The sequence below is a fragment of the Nannospalax galili genome, unplaced genomic scaffold (genome assembly GCF_000622305.1).
Source record: "Nannospalax galili isolate Female #2095 unplaced genomic scaffold, S.galili_v1.0 scaffold340, whole genome shotgun sequence".
Taxonomy (NCBI): domain Eukaryota; kingdom Metazoa; phylum Chordata; class Mammalia; order Rodentia; family Spalacidae; genus Nannospalax; species Nannospalax galili.
The window spans coordinates 849277-871545 of NW_008347519.1; the positions used below are offsets into that span (position 1 = coordinate 849277).

The 22269-nt window shown below is 48.8% G+C and overlaps 1 protein-coding gene across 1 annotated transcript in view; it reads right to left on the bottom strand.

Annotated features, from left to right (window-relative positions):
- Lrp1 (LDL receptor related protein 1) overlaps nucleotides 1-22269 on the bottom strand; it is an 87674-nt gene that overhangs the window by 46037 nt on the left and 19368 nt on the right. The window contains exons 7-20 of the mRNA XM_008844089.2: nucleotides 14262-14424; nucleotides 13935-14157; nucleotides 12727-12916; nucleotides 12222-12365; nucleotides 10954-11190; nucleotides 9571-9751; nucleotides 8592-8814; nucleotides 7472-7673; nucleotides 7070-7195; nucleotides 3585-3725; nucleotides 3324-3449; nucleotides 2835-2951; nucleotides 2375-2455; nucleotides 642-809 (exon numbers count right to left, since the gene is read on the bottom strand). Coding sequence (XP_008842311.1) covers nucleotides 642-809; nucleotides 2375-2455; nucleotides 2835-2951; nucleotides 3324-3449; nucleotides 3585-3725; nucleotides 7070-7195; nucleotides 7472-7673; nucleotides 8592-8814; nucleotides 9571-9751; nucleotides 10954-11190; nucleotides 12222-12365; nucleotides 12727-12916; nucleotides 13935-14157; nucleotides 14262-14424 — 2322 coding nt within the window. The remainder of the gene's footprint in view (nucleotides 1-641; nucleotides 810-2374; nucleotides 2456-2834; nucleotides 2952-3323; nucleotides 3450-3584; nucleotides 3726-7069; nucleotides 7196-7471; nucleotides 7674-8591; nucleotides 8815-9570; nucleotides 9752-10953; nucleotides 11191-12221; nucleotides 12366-12726; nucleotides 12917-13934; nucleotides 14158-14261; nucleotides 14425-22269) is intronic.

Consider the following 22269-nt stretch of genomic DNA (forward strand, 5'->3'; position numbering starts at 1 on the left):
GGAAGCGGAGGCCCCCGGGCGGGGGGGGGGGGGCTGTAATCTGGGCCCTGAAAGCCTCCTGGACCAGTTCCTCTCACCTTCAGATCCCTTGCATTGACTTTTTTTTTTGAGTCAGGAACTCACTCTATAGTAGAGGCTGACCTTTACTCTCAGCAATCTCTGCCTCAGCTTCCTGAGTGCTGGGATTACAAGTATGAACCAGTATGTCTGGCTAGACCCTTGGGTCAAGCTATTTGCCAGCTGTACCCCTGTGCTGAGCACTTTTTGAGCACACCTCACTAACCTCCCTTTCAGTGCTATGTTGCCAGTGCTATTCTTACCATTTTGCAAAGGAAACTCAGAGGCCTACAGAGATTAAGTAACTTGCCCAAGGCCACTCAGATAACAAATTGCAGAGCTGGAGCTAAACCCAAGGCCACCCAACTACAGGCCTGTGATCTTAGCAGTATGTGGCAATGATTAGCCAGCAATTTCCCTCTCTGTGGCAGTTAAACCTCTTCAAGGACAGGAGCTGAGCCTCAGCTATCTCGGGATTCCCAGGGTGTGACTGACACACAGTGGGGCAAGTGGATGGATGGATGGGCTGCAGCTGATGCAGTGGACACAGTCTCATCCCTATCCTGCTGGTCCAGGGTACTCACCCTGGTTGGTACAGTTAGCATGTGTCTCATCGCTATAGTCTCCACAATCATTGTCCCCATCACAGGTCCAGTGCTCAGGGATGCAGCGGCCGCTGTTGCACTTGAACTGTGTGCTAGAGCAGGAGTGGCTACAGCCAGCTTCATCACTGTTGTCCCCACAGTCATTGTCTGGGGGAAGGGAAGAAGGGGAGAGGATGAGGTTAGTAAAACAGCCTTCTCTGTGATCCCGGCTTGGCCCCCTCCACCTCCTCATTCCCACTCACAACCCCGCCCCCCCACTGAGAAAAAAACAAACAGAAAAGACACAGAAACTGCATAGACTGCAGCATGCACCATGGCCCATGGGGTGGGGCAGCAGTGGGTGGGCTCCAGGAGGCCCTTCCCTGGGTCCCAGAAAGCTAGGGATAGGGGTACTCTTTGCAGTAGGGTGTGAGGACAGGGTCTGCTTACTTGGGGATAGGTAGGGGTTTCTCTGATTTGAGAGAGACAAGGTTAGGTAGAGTATAGGTGAGAGTCTCTGCTGACTGAAAACGGTTTTTATCCACCCACATCCTGAGCCTGGGCATTGCTGGGCACTGGCACTGTGTGCTGGCTCAGGCTCACAGGGGCTTGCCTGTAGCTGAGAAGATTGGGGGCCTCCTCTGGAGAAGGTGGCTGAAGCTGACTAAGTGACATCCTGCCTTCTAATCCCTAGGTAGTTGCTGCTGGACTTCCCTCAACATCTACAGGATTCAGAGAAAGATGGAGGTTCAGCCATTCCCCTTGGGGTGTGTGTTCCTGTCCCCTTTGCAATGGGATTTGCTTTTCCAACTGTCTCCTCCCCCAGGTCTTGGCTCTCTTGGCACCACCTCTGTCATCTGCTCTCCTCTGAACAGTCCCCTCTGTCCTCTGCTTCTTCTTCCCTGTATGTTCCACTCTCGCCTCTCTGCTGCTTGTTCTATGTCCTGGTAGCTCTGGGGCAGGGAGCCTAGGGGACCTGGGCAGCCAAGATCAGCTGGGGTTCTGGGGTGATGGTGCATGTGCTTCTATGCACTGACCGGCAGGCTCAGGACAGGTCTTTTCGTCAGAGCCGTCCCCACAATCCTTCTCTGAAACACAGAAACCGCCAGGGCGACCATTGGCACTTGAGACATAGCAAGGAGGAGGGCAACGTGGCACTGATCCAACCCATCCTCACAGGTGAGCCAGGGCTGGAGCCACTGGGGCACACACAACACAACACAATGCAACATCACGTCAGACAGGACAGAGCCCAAGACAGCACATACAACAATCACTTCCCCACCCCTGTGGCTCAGGGCTGACATCACCTGATAGTGGCTGACCTCCAGGTGGGCTCCCAAACCTGGAGCCCGGAGCCTGGGGCATGCAGCAAGGACTTCAGGAGATGGAAGGTACAGGGAGAAGGGGGTGGGCCCTAATCTCCTTGCTTTGCCCCTCTGGTCCTTCTTACTCATTCTTCCCCAGCTCCCCACCCCCAGTCTTGCTAAAGGATCAGGCAGCTCTTCCCTGCCTCGGTAGGAATGGTACAACGGCAGGGTCTCCCTTCAGCCCACCTTGCCTCCCCTGTGGTATTCTGGGGTCCTCCTCTTTTCTCCTAGACAACCCATCATGGCTTCAGTGTACTGCAGAGAGCCCCAGCTTGATTCTAAAACTTCTTTCTTCTCTATGTGGGGCCTGGCTGTGGCTTCTAGCCTTCCTAGGAATTGCTCAAGGAGAAGGTGAGCTCTTACCATTGTCACATCGCCAGTTGATGTTGATACATCTGCCATTGTTGCAGGTAAACTGAGTCAGGGGGAAGCAGGTGGGATAGGCTGTCAGGGAAAAAGAGCAGCTGAGTAAGGCCCTCAAGGTCACATCTATTCTTGCACTGCACAGATGGCACAGGGTGCCCGTCCAGAAGCAGGAGCCCTTAGCAGAGTCAGATGGACAAGGAAAAGGCCAGGTCCCTGCTCAGCATGAATCTGTTCATTCACCTCTGCTAGGCACCAACACAGGCTCCCTGCGCCCCTGAAATCAATGCTGTGATGGTGGTGCTATTATTAGACCCCTGTTACAGACAAAAGTCACCAAGGCCAGAGATAAGATAACTTGCTCAAGGCTACCAGGTACTATATACAGGGTTTCTCCAGCCCCCACCCATGGGCTACCCCTCCCCTCAGCCAAGCTTGGCTTTCCTGCTGTCCCTCTTACCACACGAGGCTGACTCATCAGACCGGTCTCCACAGTCATCATCCAGATCACAGGTCCAAGAGATGGGGATGCAGCGGCCACTGGCACAGGAGAACTGGTTGGGTGGGCAGGTGCGAGCTAGGGGATGGGTCGGGTGTGAGTGCTCATCATCCAGACCCTCTCTTAAAGTCCTCTCCTCCTGAATTACCCTCTGCCTGGTTGCCTATTCTGACTTTATTCACCAGGGTCCCAAATCACACTGGTGCTTGACCCTATCTCTCAAAGAGTCTCTGGGGTCTTCGGGGAAAGGATCCATTCACATTACTCATCTCCATGTAGGGCAGTTCCCTTTTCCTGGTGAACCCAGCCCTGCAGGAAATAGCAGACCCAACCTCTTGCCCAGGGCCCCATCTGCTCTGCTCTGGGTACATGTGATCTGTTCTTTCCTTCCCTGAGGCCCCTCTGTCCTCCCAGTCCTGGTACCCCATCTACCCTGTCCCTGCTCCACACCTGAACAAGTGGCATTGGACTCATCTTCACTGTTCCCACAGTCATTGTCACCATCACAGAGCCAGCGGTTAGGGATGCACCGGTTGTTCTCACATTTGAATCGGTCCGAGGGGCAAGTGTGTTGATCTGGGGAGGGAATGTGTCAGGGGTCAGTAAGAGGGTGGAGCACCCAGTTCTCTGCCTACCAGGTTAGGAACAGGCCATTTCAGAGTCCTTCTGCCTGGCAGGATTGGCTATCCAAGGGTAGGGAGGGTGACTCACGGCACAGCGCTGGGGCCTCATCACTGTTGTCCAGGCAGTCGTTGTCTCCATCACACTTCCAACGCTCCTGGATGCAGCGGCTGTTGGCACAGGCAAACTCGCCTGGCTGGCACTGGGGTGGAGGCACGTAGGATGGGTTTGCTGTGGGCACCACAGGAGAGTGAGGGGTAAGGTCAGACCCAGGCCATGGGACAGGTGCTAAAAAAAAAAACCCTGTACTTTCTGGATTTGTTGAGTTTTAATAATATACATGGAAATTTTCCCTAGTACATTATTCCCCATGAGCAAATTATTTGGATAGAAGCAGCAACTCTTTCTCAGGCATTATAATCCACTGACAATTTCTCTATCTTCCTGTAGCCTGAGAAGAAAATAGTTTCCATATTTCAGTCACTACCATTCAGAGGTCTGTGTGGTCTACTGCCTGATGCTTTCCTGAACTGCCCCTGGGAGTCATCTCAGGGATGTCCCCCCCCGCCCGCAGGGCCCTACCCTGGTTTCTGGGTTTTTTTCTTTTATAGATGCACTGGCCTCACTGCAGGAGTGAGGACAGGTCCCAGAATTCTGCAGGCTGTACCTCTTTCTCCAACAGGGACACCTCACCATCACCGTCTGCCTTAGCACTTAAGTAGTCCTTTGCCTGTGCTACCATGGGTACCTTAAACCCAGACTCCAGTGTCAGACCCCTGCCAGACCCTGCATCTTTGCATTCCCTTTCTCACTCAGTCTTTCTAGGGTCCCATGGGGTGGCTAATTTTCTTTCATCTACTTCATGGATCACTGGGCCTAGAGGTTGGTATGTGTGTTCCTTAATCCGTGATGCTATTTTCTGTCCACTCTTTCAGTTCTTTCCTAAAAATCAGTGTTGACTTTCACATAACTACTTTTACAGGCCTTCCAGGCTACTCCCTATCATCCTTAAGGGTGTTCGGCTCTTGGCCCAGTGTCACTTTCTCTACAATCACTCCTGGCTCTATTCCTGATGACTTCAATGTGCACACAAATGATTCTGTTACCCTGGCCCCTTTCAGTTTCTTAACATCCTCTGCCAATGTGCTCAAGCTTCACTGACTGCAGCTACTTGCTCTTAGCTAGACACTAATCTCCACTGACCCCTTTTCACTCCTGGGACTGTCATAAGAAAAATACGCCAAATATGGCAAAGGATGAATGCATGACAGATGGCAGAAGGGTATTTAAGAAATGGGCTCTGGGGGGGAGGCGTAGAGAGATGGCTCAGTAGTTAAGAGCACTGGCTGCTCTTGCAGAAGACCAGGTTTGGTTCCCAGCACCCACTTGGCAGCTAACAAGCATCTGTAACTCCAGTTCCAGGGGATTTGATACCCTCTTCTGACCTCCGTGGGCCTTGCATGACATGGGTGCACTTACATACATGTAGGCAATACACTCATACACATAAAATAAAATAAAAAATAATAGAAATAATGCTGGGCATGGTGGAACCTTTAATCCCAGCACTCAGGAGAGAGGAAGGTGGATCTCTGTGAGGTCAAGGCCAGCCTGGTCTATACAGTAAGTTCTAGGTGGCTGGGGCTACAGGGGACTCTGTTTAAAAAATAAATGAATACAATAAGATAAATAATAATAATAAAAGAAATGGGCTCTGAGGTCAGACTTTTTAGGTTTGAACCCCTGCTTTAATTTTGGGCCTCAGTTTCTTTAATTCTTTACTTGTAAATAAGGATAATAACAATGCCTTCCCCACAGAGATGCTTTAAATAAGTTACTACATGGGAAATGTTAAAAATAGCACACAGTCTATGTTCCGTGAATGTTGCTGTGATTAGAACAAAAAACCAAAAACAACCTAAACATACAACAGTAGAGTCATAGTTGAGTGAATGACAGGCCATTTACTAAATGGTGTGTGCATATATACTGGCCATTAAAAATGCTGCTCATGTATTCATGATACACTGCCAAGTGACAGGAGCAGGAAACAGAACAGCATGATTCCGTTTATGAAGAAGTAACGCAGAGATGCTTGGGGTGTGCTCCCCAGAATGGGAACAGCACTTATCTAGAGGTGGCAGAATTGGGGGTGATTTGTACTTTCTCCTTTATATATTTCTATACTGTTTATATTTACAATGAGCATGACCCATTCTTATTTCAATCTTAATTTTCTGTGTGTGATGCAGAAGATTGGACCTAAGGCCCTATCTACTGATCAAGATCCCCAGACTCTGCTTTTACTCAGAAAAGCAAGGATATTTAAAATTATGCACTTGAGGCCAGGTATGGTGGTATATGCCTTTAGTCCCAGGACTTGGGACACAGAAGAAGGCAGACCTCTTTGAGTTTGAGGCCAGCATAGTCTACATTGTGAGTTCTAGGCCATTCAGGGCTGTACAGTGAGACCCTGTCTCAAAATAAAAAAATCATACACTTAAGAAGTTGGGGTTGTAGCCCAGTGGTAGAGTGATAGCCTAGCATGCATAAGTCCCTGGATTTGATCCCCAGCCCTCAGAATGAATGAATGAATGAATAAACTGGAAAATGCTGTGACACATACGTGCCAAAAGAGTCAGAAAAATGCATACATAGTACAATAGCTATGCATGAAACAGCACCACCCCTAAGAAAGAAAGAAAGGTGTGCAATTTGCCACAACAATATAGGGGTGTTCATTGGTTGGATTTGTACTTTTTTTCTTCCTAATTTCCTTTTTTTAAAAAAATCTCTGTATGGGTTGAAGAGATGGCTCAGCGGTTAAGAACACGGACTGTTCTTGCAGAAGACAAGGGTTCGAATCCCAGCACCCACATGGCAGCTAACAACTGTCCGTAACTCCAGTTCCAGGGGATCTGATAGCCTCTTCTGTCTGTCTTCCTCGAGCATTGCATGACACAGGTGCACTTAATTACATGTAGGCAATACACACATACACATTAAAAAAAAAAAAAATCTCTCTCTATATATAGCACCAGGCATGGTGGTGTATGCTTTTAATCCCAGTACTTGGGAGACAAAGGCAGGTGGATCTCTCAGATCAAGCCAGTCTGGTTTACATAGTGAGTTCTAGGCCAGCTGGGGCTACAGGAGATCTTGTCTCAAAAGACCAAAATAAAAAAATCTGTTTTTAAGATAGGGTCTCCATACATATCTCAGGCTAGCCTGGAACTTGCAATCCTCCTGCCTCAGCCTCTTAAGTGCTGGGGTTAATTTATAGTATTTTAAAAACTACTGCTATTTTACTCTAATAATGGTGAATTAAAGTTAAACAAGTTGAGAATATTTCTTCCTATGGCTGTCTCATTCCTCAAGCCCTTTCAAGTCCCTCTACTCCCAGTTCTCCTTAAGCCCCTGAGGCATCTCTGAACCTCATTCTATACCTCCTGTTGGTTCCACAGGACCCCTCTTTGCCTCTTCAATCTCCCTTTGATGCTGTTCTCCAGCCCTCTCCATAGCATTCTCCTTTTGGGGTTGGTTTCCCATCCTTGCCCCAGCTAGGCCCCTCATACCCAAGCAAGTGACTCCATCTCTGTCCAACACTTGGTCCTCAGCACAGGCACACTGGCGGCTCCCAGGGGTGGCTAGGCACAAGCTGCTGCAGCCACCATTGTTTACCCGGCATTTGTTGGTACCCACTGCAGGAGAGGGCAGGACAAGGATAGGGCAGCAGGGTTAGGGAAGGCCAGAGTGGGGAAGGAAGGGGAGAGGGAGGAAACACATAAAATGGGATAGAAGAGTAAGTATGGAGAGGAAGAAGGGCGTATTGAAAGAGAGACCACAGGCATGGAACAAGAAGGGAAATGCGGAACAGACTTAAACTGAGTTGGAGGACTTCTCAGAAGCCACAGATACCAGAGCCTGGGATTCCATCCTGCTATCCCACTGTCCCCAGTCTAAGTCAAAGGGAGTACCTTGCTGTTGCTGGGCATCATACATGCGGATCTCAAAGATAGGGGGACGCTCGCTTCGCAGAAGGGTCACGGTGGGTGGTGTGCCTCCTGCACCTCGCTCCAAGCGGTAGACACTGCCACTCCGATACTCGGTCCAAAAGAGGTAGTTGCCATGGTGACACAGTCCAAAAGCATGATTCAGTTCAGGACCCTCATACACAATCTAGGAATGGAGGGGATGTTTCTGAGGAGTTGGGAGACAAATGGAGATGCCTGAGGGACGCCTAGGAGCTCCCTGAAATTCTAGACCTTGACTCCTACAAGGTGACCCAGCAAGGACATTGTCCATAACATCCTCTTTTAGGGTCATTCATATTCATTTATGTCCCCCTCTCCCCACACCCTATACAGCCAACCAGCTTTCATCTATTCATTTCTCCACCTAATAAAACATTTACCAGACTCTATTAAGGGCCAAGCTGTGACAGCAACACAGACTTGCCCTTGAGCACCCAATGTCTCGTGGAGGGTATTTGTGGGTAATCTGGGGAAGAGGGACCCAGAGACAACAGCTAGAGGAGCTGGGTGGATTTCCAGGTATCAGTGGCTTAGGAAGCAGAAGCACTGTGAAGGCACTATAATTATAAGCTGTCTAGTGTTGCTTGTTCACAGAATGTTGAGGTTCATGAAGCAGTGGGAGAAATGGGATCATAGAGGTAATGGGGCTATACTGTGAAGGGCCTTACATACCAAGAAAGAGTTTGGTCCATATACCTAGACGCCCACACACGCATGAAGCACATCACCACCCAAGTGAACAAGTATACAAATATACTGTCCCTAGGCACCTCACATTTTTGTGTAGATAAGCACCAAAGTGTGTTGTATATATGTATGGACACACACAGGTGCACACACAGGTATGCATGTCGGCAGTTGGGTCTGCAGACAACATGAGCAGACATGAATATACATCCTCAGACAAATAGACACGTAAGATATACAAGTATACAGGTGTACACATCTATAGTTCCATAAATAAACATACATGAAGCACACAGTCCTGGACACAGATACCCATCTTATTTATCAAGTTTGATGTACATAAACAGGGTCTAGTAATGCACACATGCCTGCCCACCTTCCGGTCTGTGCCATTGAGCAGTATGGTCTCGATGCGGTCATAGAATGCATCCACCCAGTAGAGGCGCCCAGCTGGGATATCCAGGCTTAGCCCATTGGGCCAAAGTACTGTCTTGGAGGTGACAAAGACATCTCGGTGTGAACCGTCCATCCAAGCTTTCTCTAGACGCCCTCGCCGGCTATCCTTGGGGTCTTCCTCCCAGTCTGTCCAGTACATCCACCTGTGAGCAACAACTAGTCAGTACCACATCAGCCACCCTTGTCATCCATATCCATAGGTGGTATCCAGAATTTCTTCCAGGGTCTCCCTGCTCTGTTCGTCCCTGAACCACACATTGCACTCACTCAGATTTCCATCCAGTGAATACCTGCTGAGTGCCTACTGTAAGCTGGGCATACTTCTGGCATTCAGGGATGCAGCAGAGACCAAGGTCCCCACTCTTCCGTAGCTCACATCCATAAGAAACAAGTCAGTTACGAAGGTCACATCAGAGAGTGATAAAATCAGGAGGAGAGTGGAAGGTGGTAGAGTGGAGAGAAGCCAGGCAGCAGGTGGAAGTGAACATCGGAGAGTGGTGAGGAAGGTTTCCCTGAGGAGGTGGCATTTGAGTTGAGATTTAAAACTGTATCTGCTAGTATCTGGGAGTTCCAGACAGCATGTAATGGGGACAGAACTGCTGATTGGAGGAAGCAAGGTACAGATGAGGGCAAGCAAGCACCAGGCAGACCTGAAGGGTAGGGTGGTACCGAAGCAAGGGCATGTGGGTAAGGGGAGCCAGTAGAGGGCTCTGTGGTAAGAGAGGCAGCAACAGACTTCCAGATAGGTACTACAACATTACTCTCAATCCTAAAGACAGGATACCTGTTCCCTCAGCCTCCCATTTCCACTTCAATGGTCTACCTCAGTCACCCACTCCTCAATTCTCTGAGATGCACACACTCTGGCTCCTCCTACCCGACTGCATGGGCAGACTTACCCATTGAGTGGATCCACCACAATGGCCCTGGGGTGTGTCATCTTGCCTTCGATTAAAGTCTTGCGGGTCTGAGCAGCTTTCTCTAGCCTGGCCACACTAATGGTCTTCTTGGGCCCATCATCCGTCCAGTAAAGATTGTCCCCCATCCAGTCCACAGCTACGCCCTCCACGTTGTGGATACCTGTGGGGGATGGAGAGGGTGATGAGGGAGAGCCTTAAAGGGAAGGGAGAAACATGGGCCAGGCAGGGAGAGCAGAAAGCACGGGGTGCCCTGGATGGTGAACAGATGGGGATGGGAGACTGAGGGAGGGATGGAGAGGACCACTTGGGTTGCCACATCCGTATTGAGATGTTGCTGAAAACTGCACAGGGCAGCCAGGAAACTACGCAGCTGACGTGGGCCCTTGCATGAGGGCATGTCTGGGCCTGTGCTTGGATGGACAGCTGAGGCAATGCTCACTGGCTCCTGGCACAAGTGTGACGCCACGTCCCAGGCCCAAAAACCCTGAACTCACAAAATGAATTAAAATTAGGAAGTGATTTTTCACTTAGCCTAAGGCTTCATCTCAAGTACCCTTTAAATAGCAGCTCCCCGGTATAGGGAACCCCAATCTTTTCCTGACCAGGAGTTACTTTTGATTTCCACACAGTCTTATGATTGCTGACTGCTAAGGTTCTCTGAGCTGCATGAAGGGTGGGGAGCAAGGCACAGGGTAGTGACTGGCATCAGCTAGATTGACCGGTTAGGGAGTCAGATTCTGGGGCCCCAAAGTGCAGATTTGGGGAAAAACACATAGAGCCCAGGAACCTCCATGGGGTTGGATCTGAACACTATGCAGGGTAGACCTGCTAAAGTAGACTGTATGTGTGGGGAGACTTTGGGAGTCAGGGCTGTGCCGACTTAACAGAATACAGTTTTGCCAGACTCTGTAAGTGTGCAGATTTTGGTGGCCATGAGATCTCGTTGTACATACGTTGTGCATTTACACAAGTGTGGGTGTACCCTGCGCTGATCTGGCAGGCCTGGTTCTGATTCAGGGCCTCAGGCCTCTCTCGGCTGCGTGCTACACACAGCTCCAGGGCTCTGAGCCAATGGCAGAGAGACCCTGAGTTTTCCCAAGGGCTGGCAAAGACAGCCCACGCGGCCTAACCCATCCATCCTCCTGACTCTTTTCGACTCTGCCAAGAAGGGGGTCATACAGGGGTCAACATGTCTATCCCCTCATCTCCATGCCAACGAGTCCAGCCAGCCTGTCAGCAGGGGACTCTCCATGCTGAGAGGGCACTGAGGGAGAGATGTCTAGGCCTCTGATGGCTTCCTGTCCTAGGCGCCACATCCCTCAAGAGTGTTACCTACATACCTCCCACTTCCAACTCCCTTACCATCCTTCAGAATGGTCTCCCGCTCAGTGCCATCAATCTTCTGGCGGCCAATGAGGTAGCTGGTGGTGTCGGCAAAGTAGATGAAACCAGTCTCAGCATGGAAGTCCAGGGCCCGTGGGTTCATAAGGTTCTCAATGGGGATCATGTGTTCATCTGGGACCTTGGCCCCCATGTCCATGCCCCGGATGATGCCTGGCCGGCCCTTTCCATACACGAGGAACAGCTCATGCTCAGGCTCTAGGACATGCACAAATGACACAAAATCACACATATACAAACACGCACACACACACACACTCAACCTCCACTTGGCTTGATGCCTGGGCCTGAGGGGCTGCAACACTTTGGCTGTGCTGGGTTAGGAGACATGGAAGAGACCAGGCTCTGAGTCAGTCATAGGGAACATCACACCTGATGACATGTTCAACTCTAGGACTAGGGCCACTGTGCTCTGAGGGTCTGACATGTTAGGGTGGGAAGTGGGGGAAGGACGGCATGTTTTCACTTAAGTCTTCACTGCTCGGTAGTGAAATTCGTGGCCTAAAAGAAGTACTTTTAAAATCTGTTGGAATCTGGTCACTTTCCACTGCTTCCTCTGCCACCATCCTAGCCTAAACCACATCACTCTTGCCCACGCCACAGAAATAGCTTCCTGGATTCTTCCCTGTTGCCCAGCCTCCACCCAGAAGCAGCATGAGTTTATACAATGTGAGCTCAATCAGGTCACTTCTCTCTTGTCCACGCTGCCAGAAGCATCTCACCCCAGTTAGAATAAAACCAGCTTTTCCATCATTTTCCCTTTACTCACATCACTCAGCCCCACTGGCCTTCTCAACACACCAAGTCCCACAATGGCCCCAGATTCTTAGCACTATCATTCCCTCTGCCAGAAATGCACATCCTCAGAGAAGCCCTTGTTGTCATCATAACTATTCTGCTTTATTTTCTTCATATAATCATCACCACCTAAAAGTTATATTTAATGTTTGTCTATCTCCTCAACTAGGCCAGAGACAACATCTATTTTCTTCACTACTGGATCTTCAGTGCCAGAAGAACAGTGTCAAACACCCAGTAAGTGCTCGCTTAATACTTGGGGAATGAATGAATGGATGATGGGAATAACCTGGCTCTTGGATGTGAATTCATTTCATCTCTGCCCTTCACTTCTCTGCATCTCAGCAGAGGGAGTGGGCTGTGGAGATTCATCAAAGGACGCCCCCTCCATCCCCAGCAGGCCCACCCACCTGCCCTTTGCTGCTACTCACTCTTGCAGGACTTCCCATCACTCCCCAGGCTGAAGCCAGACCGGCACCGGCAGGTCCGTGCTTTGTGGCTGTTGGCCAGCAGGCAGATGTCAGAACAGCCACCTGGTTTTCCATACTGGTCATTCTCACAGGCATGGCTCCGCACTGGGGGCAGGGTGGAGAGCTGTCAGCACCCTCAGGACTCTGCTCAGGCCATCGGAAGGCTTCCTGCTATTAGGGTCTTTGTTCTATCCCATTTTAGGATTTGGGAGCCACAGGACTAGGATTCCTCTGCCTTGCCACAATCTAGCCTTAGGCCCAAAGGGAACTGGTGGGGGTCGGGGGGGAGAATGGGAGCAAGGATGTCCACAGGAAAAGCCAGGCTTGGTGGGTTAGGGTAGATGCATAGGAGAAGCACTCTTGATATGAAAGAATACAGGGTCCTCATGGATTCCCAAGAGGAGCTGTGAGTTTAGAGTCCTGCTAGGGTGAAGTCAACTTTGGAGGGGCTGTGGAGCCTGCTTACCTCGGGGCTGTCGCCGCTGGTGGTAGATGTGTAAGGCACCACCCTTGTCCACACGGGTGACAACCTGGTACTCGGTGCTGTTAAAGCGGTTCACACGGATCACACTCGTCTTCTGCTGGGCATTGGCATTGTCTGAGTTGGTGGCGTAGAGATAATTCTCAAACACAGTCAGGCCATATAGGTGTTCAATCTAAAACCGCAGGGAGGGTTGGACAGCATGAGATGAGAGAGGGACATCTTCACGCTTGAAGCCCCGTGGCTTCCACCCAAATTCCATCATCTGCTTTCCCAAGTTCACCCTCTAGTTTTATTTAACTCAGTGCTTTATTCCTGTTTCCTCTGGTTGGACTACACTGTTCTAGACATTTATGTTTGTCAAGATCCCACTTATTCTTCATAGAGTACCTCTTTAATGAACTTCAGGAACTTTCTAAGAGATATTATTTCCTTCTACAGCTTGTCTCTATGGTGATACCGCTACCCAGCATCTGGTGAGTGGATCAGTGGACCACTCTACTCACTAAGGGCATGAAAAATGCCCCTCACAGAATTAAGGACCCTGTAGATGCTTTAATGACTTTCAACTGAGTTCCTGTCAGGCCCTAACCTATGTCCTCAGAGAATACTCAGCCTGACTCCAGCCCCTAGCTTTGGAAGGATTGAGTGGACAGTCTTGTCCCAAGAAAACCTGCTGACAGTGTCTAACTGCTCCAATTTGCCCAAGACCAGAGGTTTGCTGGTTTATGAAATTTTCAAGGTTAAAACCAGAACAGTCCCAGGTAAGGTCCCAGGGATGGTTGTTCATCATAGTTACTCCACAATGGATGTACCATCTCTGGGCAGTCCTGGGTTCAAGTGTTATTACCCAGTCCCGTAACCTCTGGCAAAGAACCAACCATCTTTGAACTCTGCTTTTGGCAACTGCCTGCTTGTTTCCTGGGGTTATTTTAAGGATCAAACAAGAAAAAGGAAGTAAAAGGTGCCTTTAAATGACTGTTCCCAGGAGAGTAGAAGCCATCTCCTTCCCTTTCTGACACATTCCTGCTTGCAACACTCCCATCAGAGGACCTGGGTTGACTATGTTTCCATACTATCCAAACTTACTAGGAATCCTACCTAGAGACCAGTTCCCCTGCAAAGGTTTCCCTTCAGTAGAAGACTCTGGCTAATGTTTCCCCCAGAACAGCATCAGATAAAATGCTACTCACCAGGATGCCTTGGATGATGGTCTGCCGGCCCTTGCCCTCATAGTCTACCACTTCAATGTAATCTAGGTAGGCATCAGCCCAGTAGACAAGGCGGCTGACAAGGTCCAGCGTGATGCCATGAGGAAATACAATCTTGCTATCAACCAGTTTGGTGCGGTTCTGTCCATCCATGTCACAGCGTTCTACTTTTGGGATCTGCCCATAGTCTGTGAAGAACACTTTCCTGTGGAAGCACACATGTTAGATAGATCTAGACTCTGGGGATGCTTTCTTACTAGTGTCTGCCTCCCCTTTCCAGAGCCAGAATCTCTGCCTGCCAGTTCTCACCCCATGGCAGGGTCCAGAGCGATGCCTTTGGGATTGTAGAGTTCTAGGTCTAGCAAAGTGACACATGTATCCCCATTTCGGTTGCAGACAAAGATCCTATCATCAATGTCATCCACAAAGTAGAAGTTTCCCGTTAGCCAGTCGATAGCCATCTGTTCCACATCTGCAGAGTAAATGAGAAAGTCAAGAGAGGTTGGTCCTCCCACAGGCACCCATCCCTCCTGTGTTGGTGCATAGCCCACATCTGTGAGCCCACCTGTGATCCTCCCCCACCCAGCTGCTGCCATCTTTCCCTGAGCTCTTGTGGGTGTGACTGGCAGTGTCACACTTTGTCTGATAGTGGTTGCCATGTTTTCACATATCTGGTCTCTCCAAATAGAAGTCTCCAAGCATACTCAACATCCCCACCCCACCACACACAAACTGCTCCCCTATCCCCACCCTGGGCTCAGGGTTGTCATAAATAGGAGTGACTGGGTAAACATTAGCTGACTGGTTGACTGACAGGCTATTCCAACTCTAATCTAGCCTTCAACAGGAAGGAACTATCTGGAGGTACCAAAAGGAGGGAGGAAAGGGCTACTAGCTCATCCCCATATTTTCTTTTTAATCTGCTTCTACTTGAGATAAGAGCATCCTGGGTAACTAAAACAGCAGATATCTTTGTTTTGGGCTGGACTTACATCCATTTCACATAGCAATTAATAATCTTACACTAGTACTGACCGAAAGCAGTGCGTTGCATAATTTTTTTTATGCAGAAAGCAGAAAATACATAAATAAATTCAACTTGGGAGAAAAATATTTCAAAATATGAAATCCATACAGCATGACACAGTAAAATGGGTCAAGCTTCATTTACTGGCCTTCACATCCCCTTTTCTTCCATGTTCCTATTGCCCAATTTCCTCAGAGAGAATGGGGCAAAAGATACAGGACTGACAGGGAGAGTCTAGGAGGAAGGTCAAGAAAGGATCCTGGAAACAAACCAGGAATACCACAGAAAGAGAAGGAGCTTCAGGAAGATGCAAACGGGGGAAGAGGGAGATCAGGTATCCACAGTTACTCCAAGTCACAGAGGAGAAGAGGCTCGGAGGGGCCGAGGAACAGAGGGTGGGGCAAGGACTGTTGGAAGCCTGGGAACGGACAGGGACAACTTCCGGCCTCCTCTCTAAGACAACTCTGGCTTCCATGCCCCCCAGTGCCCCCGTGAAAACATCACCCTCAGAGGTAACACCTCTTCAAATTGGGAAGTTCCTAGGGTGGGGATTTTCACCTATTTCCCTAACAGGTAAAGAACTCTTTTTACTACTTGCCTTTGGCTGAAGTGTGTCCTCCCACACTATCCAAACTCAGCCCAGTAGGGATTACTCTGCATTACAGTCACAGGTATAATGAAAGGCTCTGCTCAACTCCACCTTAGTCCCCCCACCTCCCCACAAGGATTCAGGGGCTATTTCCTAATGGGGGGGGGTTAAAGAGAACAAGACGTGGCTCCCAGGGAAGCTGGCTAGCCCAGTCACTGACTCACAGTCACAGGACTGAGACTGGGGGGTGGGGGTGAGTAAGGGAAAGCAGTCACTGGAGGCTCTCATAAACAGTTTCCTCTTCAGGTCCCCTTTGGTGAACCCCACCCTGAGACAACTGGAGAAAGAGGTCACAGGGAAGAGCTATTATCCCTACAAGTGCTGACACATCCCCAAGCCCAGCTGTTCTGTCCTCTGGGCCCCCAGGACTGTCCCATCTTGGGGTGAGGGAGCAGAGGAACATGGAGAGGCACAGGCCACAGAGGAAGGAAATCCAGTGCAAGAGTTAAGGCGACCAAGCTGCTGCACACACTGTTACCACAGAGAAACCAGATTAAAATGAAGCCGCTGGGCCGCCTCCAAAGGAAACTTAAGTCCCAAAGCAGGGACTGCCTGTGGCCCAAGCAGCCAGCAGGGCGGCTAAGAGTCAAACAGGGCTGTGTGCCTTTTACTTGGTGGACACGGCAGGGGTTTGGGGGCTGCTGGCAGGTATGCGAAATTCATCAGTCAAATTTGTTTTCCCAGCACCAGCTGGCACAAATGGCCTTCTCTCCAACTTCCTCAGGCTTCCCTGAGTCACTGCCCAGCCCTAGAGCTGGCAACACCCTGGCCCTGCTCTCCCATCCACCCTTCCCTTGGCAAGAGGGGAGGAGGAAGAAGCCTACAGAGAACTGATGCTCTGCTCCCAGGTGCAGCTCCAGACTTATTCCAAGCCTCAGGATGGGGTGATCTGAGCACCTTTCTCCTGGCCTGCATTCCCTCCCACTTCCGGGAGAGGAGGGTAGAGATGGTCCCTGCTCTCAGTTATTTACTCTTGGCTGGGCTCCTCTCACCTCCCCAAAGGCCAGGCAGGGCCCCATTCAGCAGTCCGGTAAGGCATTGGCAAGAACTGGAGTCCCCAGCCTGCATGGTCTCCCTTTTGGTATTTTTGCAGCTGGAGACTATTAGTCGCAAGCAAAAATCTTTTGTTATCCAACCCCCTCTACCACATTATTTTCCTCTTTCCTAAAGTTTAGATTTATCTGCCCCTCCATCCTCCAGCCATAGGCTGCCACTCCAAAGTTGTACAGAGAGATGAGGTCAAATTGGGGGAGGGTACCATTCCTCTAGGACTTTCCCATGAGCATTCCCTGGGCCACCAGCCTCAGTTCTATGGCTTGGGGTTCAGGTGGAGCCTTGAGCTTTCGTCTACAGAACCTGCATATTTCTGCCCCATAAACCTAGAGAGTGATAGCTGGGCATGGTGATGCACATGTGTGTGTAATCTTAGCACTTAGAAGGTGGAAGAAGGAGGGTCAAGAGTTTAAGGCCAACACTGGCTATACAGTGAGTTCAAGGTTGGCCTTTCTACATGAGACTGTCTCAAAACAAACAAACAAAACTCAACCAACCAAACAAAAACAAAACAAAACAAAAAACCCTAGAGAGTAGCTGTTCCCTTGTGCCTTCACAAGGATTACCTGACCCAGAATATTCTCCTACCCTTCAGAGGAATTCTGACCAAAGGCTTCAACCTTAGGACAGAAGCATCTCAAATAAATCCTAGGGGAAAGTGGTACCCTGTGTTGAGGTACGAGTTTGGTGGTGGTCTAGTGAAGGAGAGGTGGGAGTTCCAGCACAAAATGGGAGGTTAGGAGTTAAGAGGGATATATGAGTCAGAGGAGAGACTATGTTGCAAAGGACTTTCAGTTCCAGGCCCCAGAATAGACCTGGGATGTGTGCTTGCAAGTGCTGAACCCTCCTTGCAGCCCTAGCCCCAATGCTCAGCAAGCCACACCCCCACATATAGCTCCAGTTTTTCTCAACTTCTCCATCATCCACATTGTTCAAGAAGCATTTCCTAAGTAGTGGCTGCTTTCCCAGAAACATAGTCCCCAGCAGACTCCCAAGACCCTAGCTTCAGTTACATGATTCTGGTCACTTTCTCTAAAATAAGGGAAAGGGGGGAAGGGGTCTTTATACCCCGAGAAAATGTCCTCTAACACATCTACACACCCAAAGATTATAGAACATGCTGTGAGTCCTTTGATAGGGATGGAGAACCCAGTTTCCACTTTACCCATATCCTTAAGGGACACACTAGACTCTGGCCCTTATTCTAATCCATCCCACTCTACTTCCATTGCTCTGCTTTGCCCTGGGTCCCGATGGGCTCCAAACACTAGCAGCCTGGTCTAAATTCAGGTTGTTACCTTCCAACTAGAACTACAGGCAAGTCACTCAAAGTCTCTGTTTTCTCATCAGTAAAATGGAATGGTACATTCACGGCACTTAGCACATCCCAAGCATGACTTTTGTTCATGCCACCATCCTCCCTGACCCCAACTTTTCTCACCTTCTCCATCAAGTTACCATCTGTGCTCCTAGTCAGAGACTTGTTAGCCTCGTGAACAAAGGTGTACCCTCGAGGGACAACAGTGTGTGTGTGTGTGGGGGGCAACAAGTACTGTTCTTACACCAGCTCAGTTCCAAGAGGAAGCTTTTCCCACTGAAAGGAGCTATTCTGATGGAAGGAGCTATCCCAATTGGAAAGAAGCTTTCTCTACAGAAAGGAACTTTCCCTACAGGAAGGAGCTTTCCCACACAAAGAACGCTTTCTGTACTGGAAGGAGCTTTTTCCCTGTTAGGGGCTCCAATGACCTCAGGAGCTTCTTTCATCATGACTTGTTCACCTGACTGCTGATACTGGGATGGCAGGCACTGTCCTTTACTTCTGCCCCTGGCGCCAGACACACATGTATTGATTGGTTTAACAAATATTTGCTGAATACTGAATCCTTACTCTGTTGTCCTAGAGCCAGGACAGCCTTTCCTTTCCCATCTGTCACCAAAATCCTCCGTCTCTGGTCTTAGGACACTCAGGACATTGGCAAAGGACAGTCTGTAATCTCACTCAGGGATTTGGCCTATGAGGCAGGCTTGGTAGAAGCTTTGCTAAGTGACATGGCTTCATGTTCCTGTTTGCCACCAAGCCCTGACCTCAGCTGTTGTTTGTTCCACCAGCAAGTCCAGAACTTATCCACAATGTGTTACCTCTTTTCCCTGAGCACCCTTCCTGCCCCTGCTTGTACATCCAGTCAAAATTCCATGGATGGGCAAGATGCCTAGATTCTGCTCTGCCTGTCCTAGGATCTTTGCTGCATGATTGAGAAATTCTCACTGGACTCAGAAAGATGTCTGCCTTGCTTAAGTTACTTCCTTTGGCTTGAAAATACAGAGGACAGTGCTGGGGGTAGGATGGGTGGGGAGGCAACTTCAAGGAGACAGCGGGGGAGGAGACAACAGCCTGGATCTGGGCCCAGAGACATAGGGCTGGCCTAGAGAGGAGGCACAAGAAAGGGCTGTTAGTGACTAGGGGAATGAGAAGCCAAAGTGCCAGAATGTGAGGGGCCCTGGGCCAGAGAATAGGGTGGCAAGACCTCCCCCAGTATTATGATACCCTCTTGGTGTCAGAAAGGCCAAGGAAGGGAGTGCCTTTCACATGTGAACTCTGGAAATGTTCGGTTTGTGTTTGTGTTTTTGAGATCGGGTCTCACTCTGTAGCCCAGGCTGGCCTGGAATACACTAGTAATCTTCCTACCTCTGCCTCCCAAGTGTTGGGATTACAGGCATAAACCAGGATTCTCAGCTTCTGAAAGCTCTGTAAACACAGAATGGGGGCTGAGAGAGGTTGGGGCACACAGTGCAGTAGGGAGACCATGGCCCTTTCAGCTCATCACAGCCTTACAGGGGTTGTTGTCTGTGTATTTGTGCTCCCTCTAGAAAAATCACTACTCCATTTCCTGTTGTGATTTTAAACACACACCTACAAAAACAAAAACAAAACAAAACAAAAAAAAAAGAAGGTGGAAAGGAAGGGTGGAGGGAGAGAAAAGTGAAGTTGGCCAGCTGGACTTGGGGACCCATTTCGCAACCTTGCTGCCTGTAGCATAAGGGGCCTTTCTCTGGGCCTCCTCTCACCCCATGCAGCATATCCAGGGGAAAAAACACAGGGCACGAAAGACCCTCCAGACTACCCTGTCACAACACTACCAGCACTAAGGGGCTTCATCAAACCCTAGGTCTTTCCAGGTCTCTATTTGTAGCCTTACCACACCTCAGTTTCCCAAAGCCTTATCTTTCCTCCATTGGAGACACCCTCAGGAATGAAAGGACAAGCCAGAGCCCTTCAGCTGAGGAAATTCAGGCCAGGAGTGGCAGGTGGGGTCAGTAGACTGGTGGTCCTACCCAAGGCCCTGAAGGAGGTATGATGGACAGGCTAGGTCTGGGCTCTGGAAATACCAGGCCTGTTGACTCCTGGGGGCCTTAGTTTCTAGAATTTTAGTCTTTTGTGTATCACTTTCAAAATATTTGCCATGAGTATGTATATATATGTATATATAGCTTGTACTACTATTTACCAATTATTCTTTTTATTTTTTATTTTTTGGAAACAGAGTTTCCTTATATGGTCCAGGCTCACCTGGAACTTATGATCCTTCTGCCTTAGCCTCCCAAGTGCTAGGATTACGTGAGCCAAAATGCCTAGCTACTTACTATTTCTTGAAATCAATCCACTTTTCTTATTTTGCTGCATCCTAAGAAATCTATAAAATCATAGATTTAGAGTTAGACATGGTGGTTCATACCTGTAATCCCAGCACTTGGATGGCTGATGCAAGAGGATTTCAAGTTTGAGGCCAGCTTGAGCTACAGGGTGAAATCCTGTCTCAAAAATTAACCAATTAGGAATGAAGAGATGGCTCAGTCAACAAAGTGCATGCTACCTTTTCATGAGGATCTGAGTTCCATCCCCAGCACCCACTTAAAAAGCTGGGAGTTGGGCCTAGAAAGCCCCACATGGCAGCTAACAACTATCTGTAACTCCAGTTCCAGGGGATCTGAAGCCTTCTTCTGACCTCCACGGGCACTGCACGACACAACATGGGTGTACTTACACACATGCAGACAATATACTCATACACGTAAAATAATAAATAAAATATTTTTTAAACTAGCAAATACAACACAGAATTCTTTTTTTAATATTTTATTATTTTTATTTTATGTGTACGAGTGTATTGCCTGCATGTGTGTGAGCACACCCATGTCGTACAATGCCGCAGAGGCCAGAAGAGGGCTTCAGATTCCCCTGGAACTGGAGTTAAGGACGGTTCGCAGCCGCCATGTGGGTGCTGGGAATCAAATCCGAGTCCTCTGAAAAAGCAGTCAGAGCTCTTACCTGCTGAGCCATCTCTCCAGCTCCATAAATAAAATATTTTTTTTAAAAGCTGGGAGTTGCTGAGCACAGTGGTGTATGCCTTTAATTCCAGTACTTGGGAGGCAGAGCCAGGCAGATCTCTGTGAATTCGAAGCCAGCAAATTCTACAACAGACAGGGCTATACAGTGAGACCCTACCTCAAAGGAGAAAAAGAAGGAAAGCAAAAAGCAAGCAAGCAAGCTGAGCTTGGGAAGATGCACGTGCAATCCTTATGTTGTTAGGGAAGAAACAGGAGGGCTCCTGGGGCTTGCTGGCCAGCCTCCAGATTCACTGAGAGACCCTACCTCAAAAATTAAGGTAGAAAACTATTGAGGAAGACACCTGATATCGACCCCTGGCCTTCACATGCATGTGTATACATGTGTATACACATACAAAAAATACACACACATATATATGCACCAAAAATTGATAATAAAATTATAGATTTGACATGCTAGTTATATAAATTTTCCAATAATAATACCAAATAAAAACAAAACAAGCCAAGTGTGGTGGTGCATGCCTTTAATCTCAGCACTCATGTGAGGTCAAGGTTAGCCTGGTGTATATATTGAGTTCCAGGCCAGCCAGGGCTACAAAGTGAGACCTTGTCTCAAAAAAAAAAAAAAAAACCCAACAGAAAAGGAAAGAAAGAAAGAAGGAAGGAAGGAAAGAAAGAAAGAAGGAAGGAAGGAAGGAAGGAAGGAAAGAAAGAAAGAAAGAAAGAAAGAAAGAAAGAAAGAAAGAAAGAAAGAAAGAAAGGGTTGGAGGGATAGTTCAGCAGTTAACAACACATACTGCTTTTGCAGAGGACTTGAGCAGCCATGCTGGAAAATTAAATTTAAAAAATAAAAATAAAACCAGGCGTGGTGGCCCACACCTTTAATCCCAGCACTTGGGAGGCAGAGGCAGGCGGATCTCTGTGAGTTCAAGGCCAGCCTGGTCTACATAGTGAGTTCCAGGACAGCTGGGGCTACAGGGAGACCCTGTCTCAAAAAGACAAAAAATAAATAAATAAATAAATAAAAACAAAAGAAAACCTGTTAATAGGGTTGTTGAGATGGCTCAGTGGGTGAAATCACTGGCTGCCAAGCCTCATGACCCGAGTTTGATCTCTAAGATGCACATGGTGAAGAAGAGAGCTGACTCTCACAAGTTGTCCTCTAACCTCTACATGCACACCATGGCCAGTATGTTCTCTCTCTCTCTCTCTCTCTCTCTCACACACACACACACACA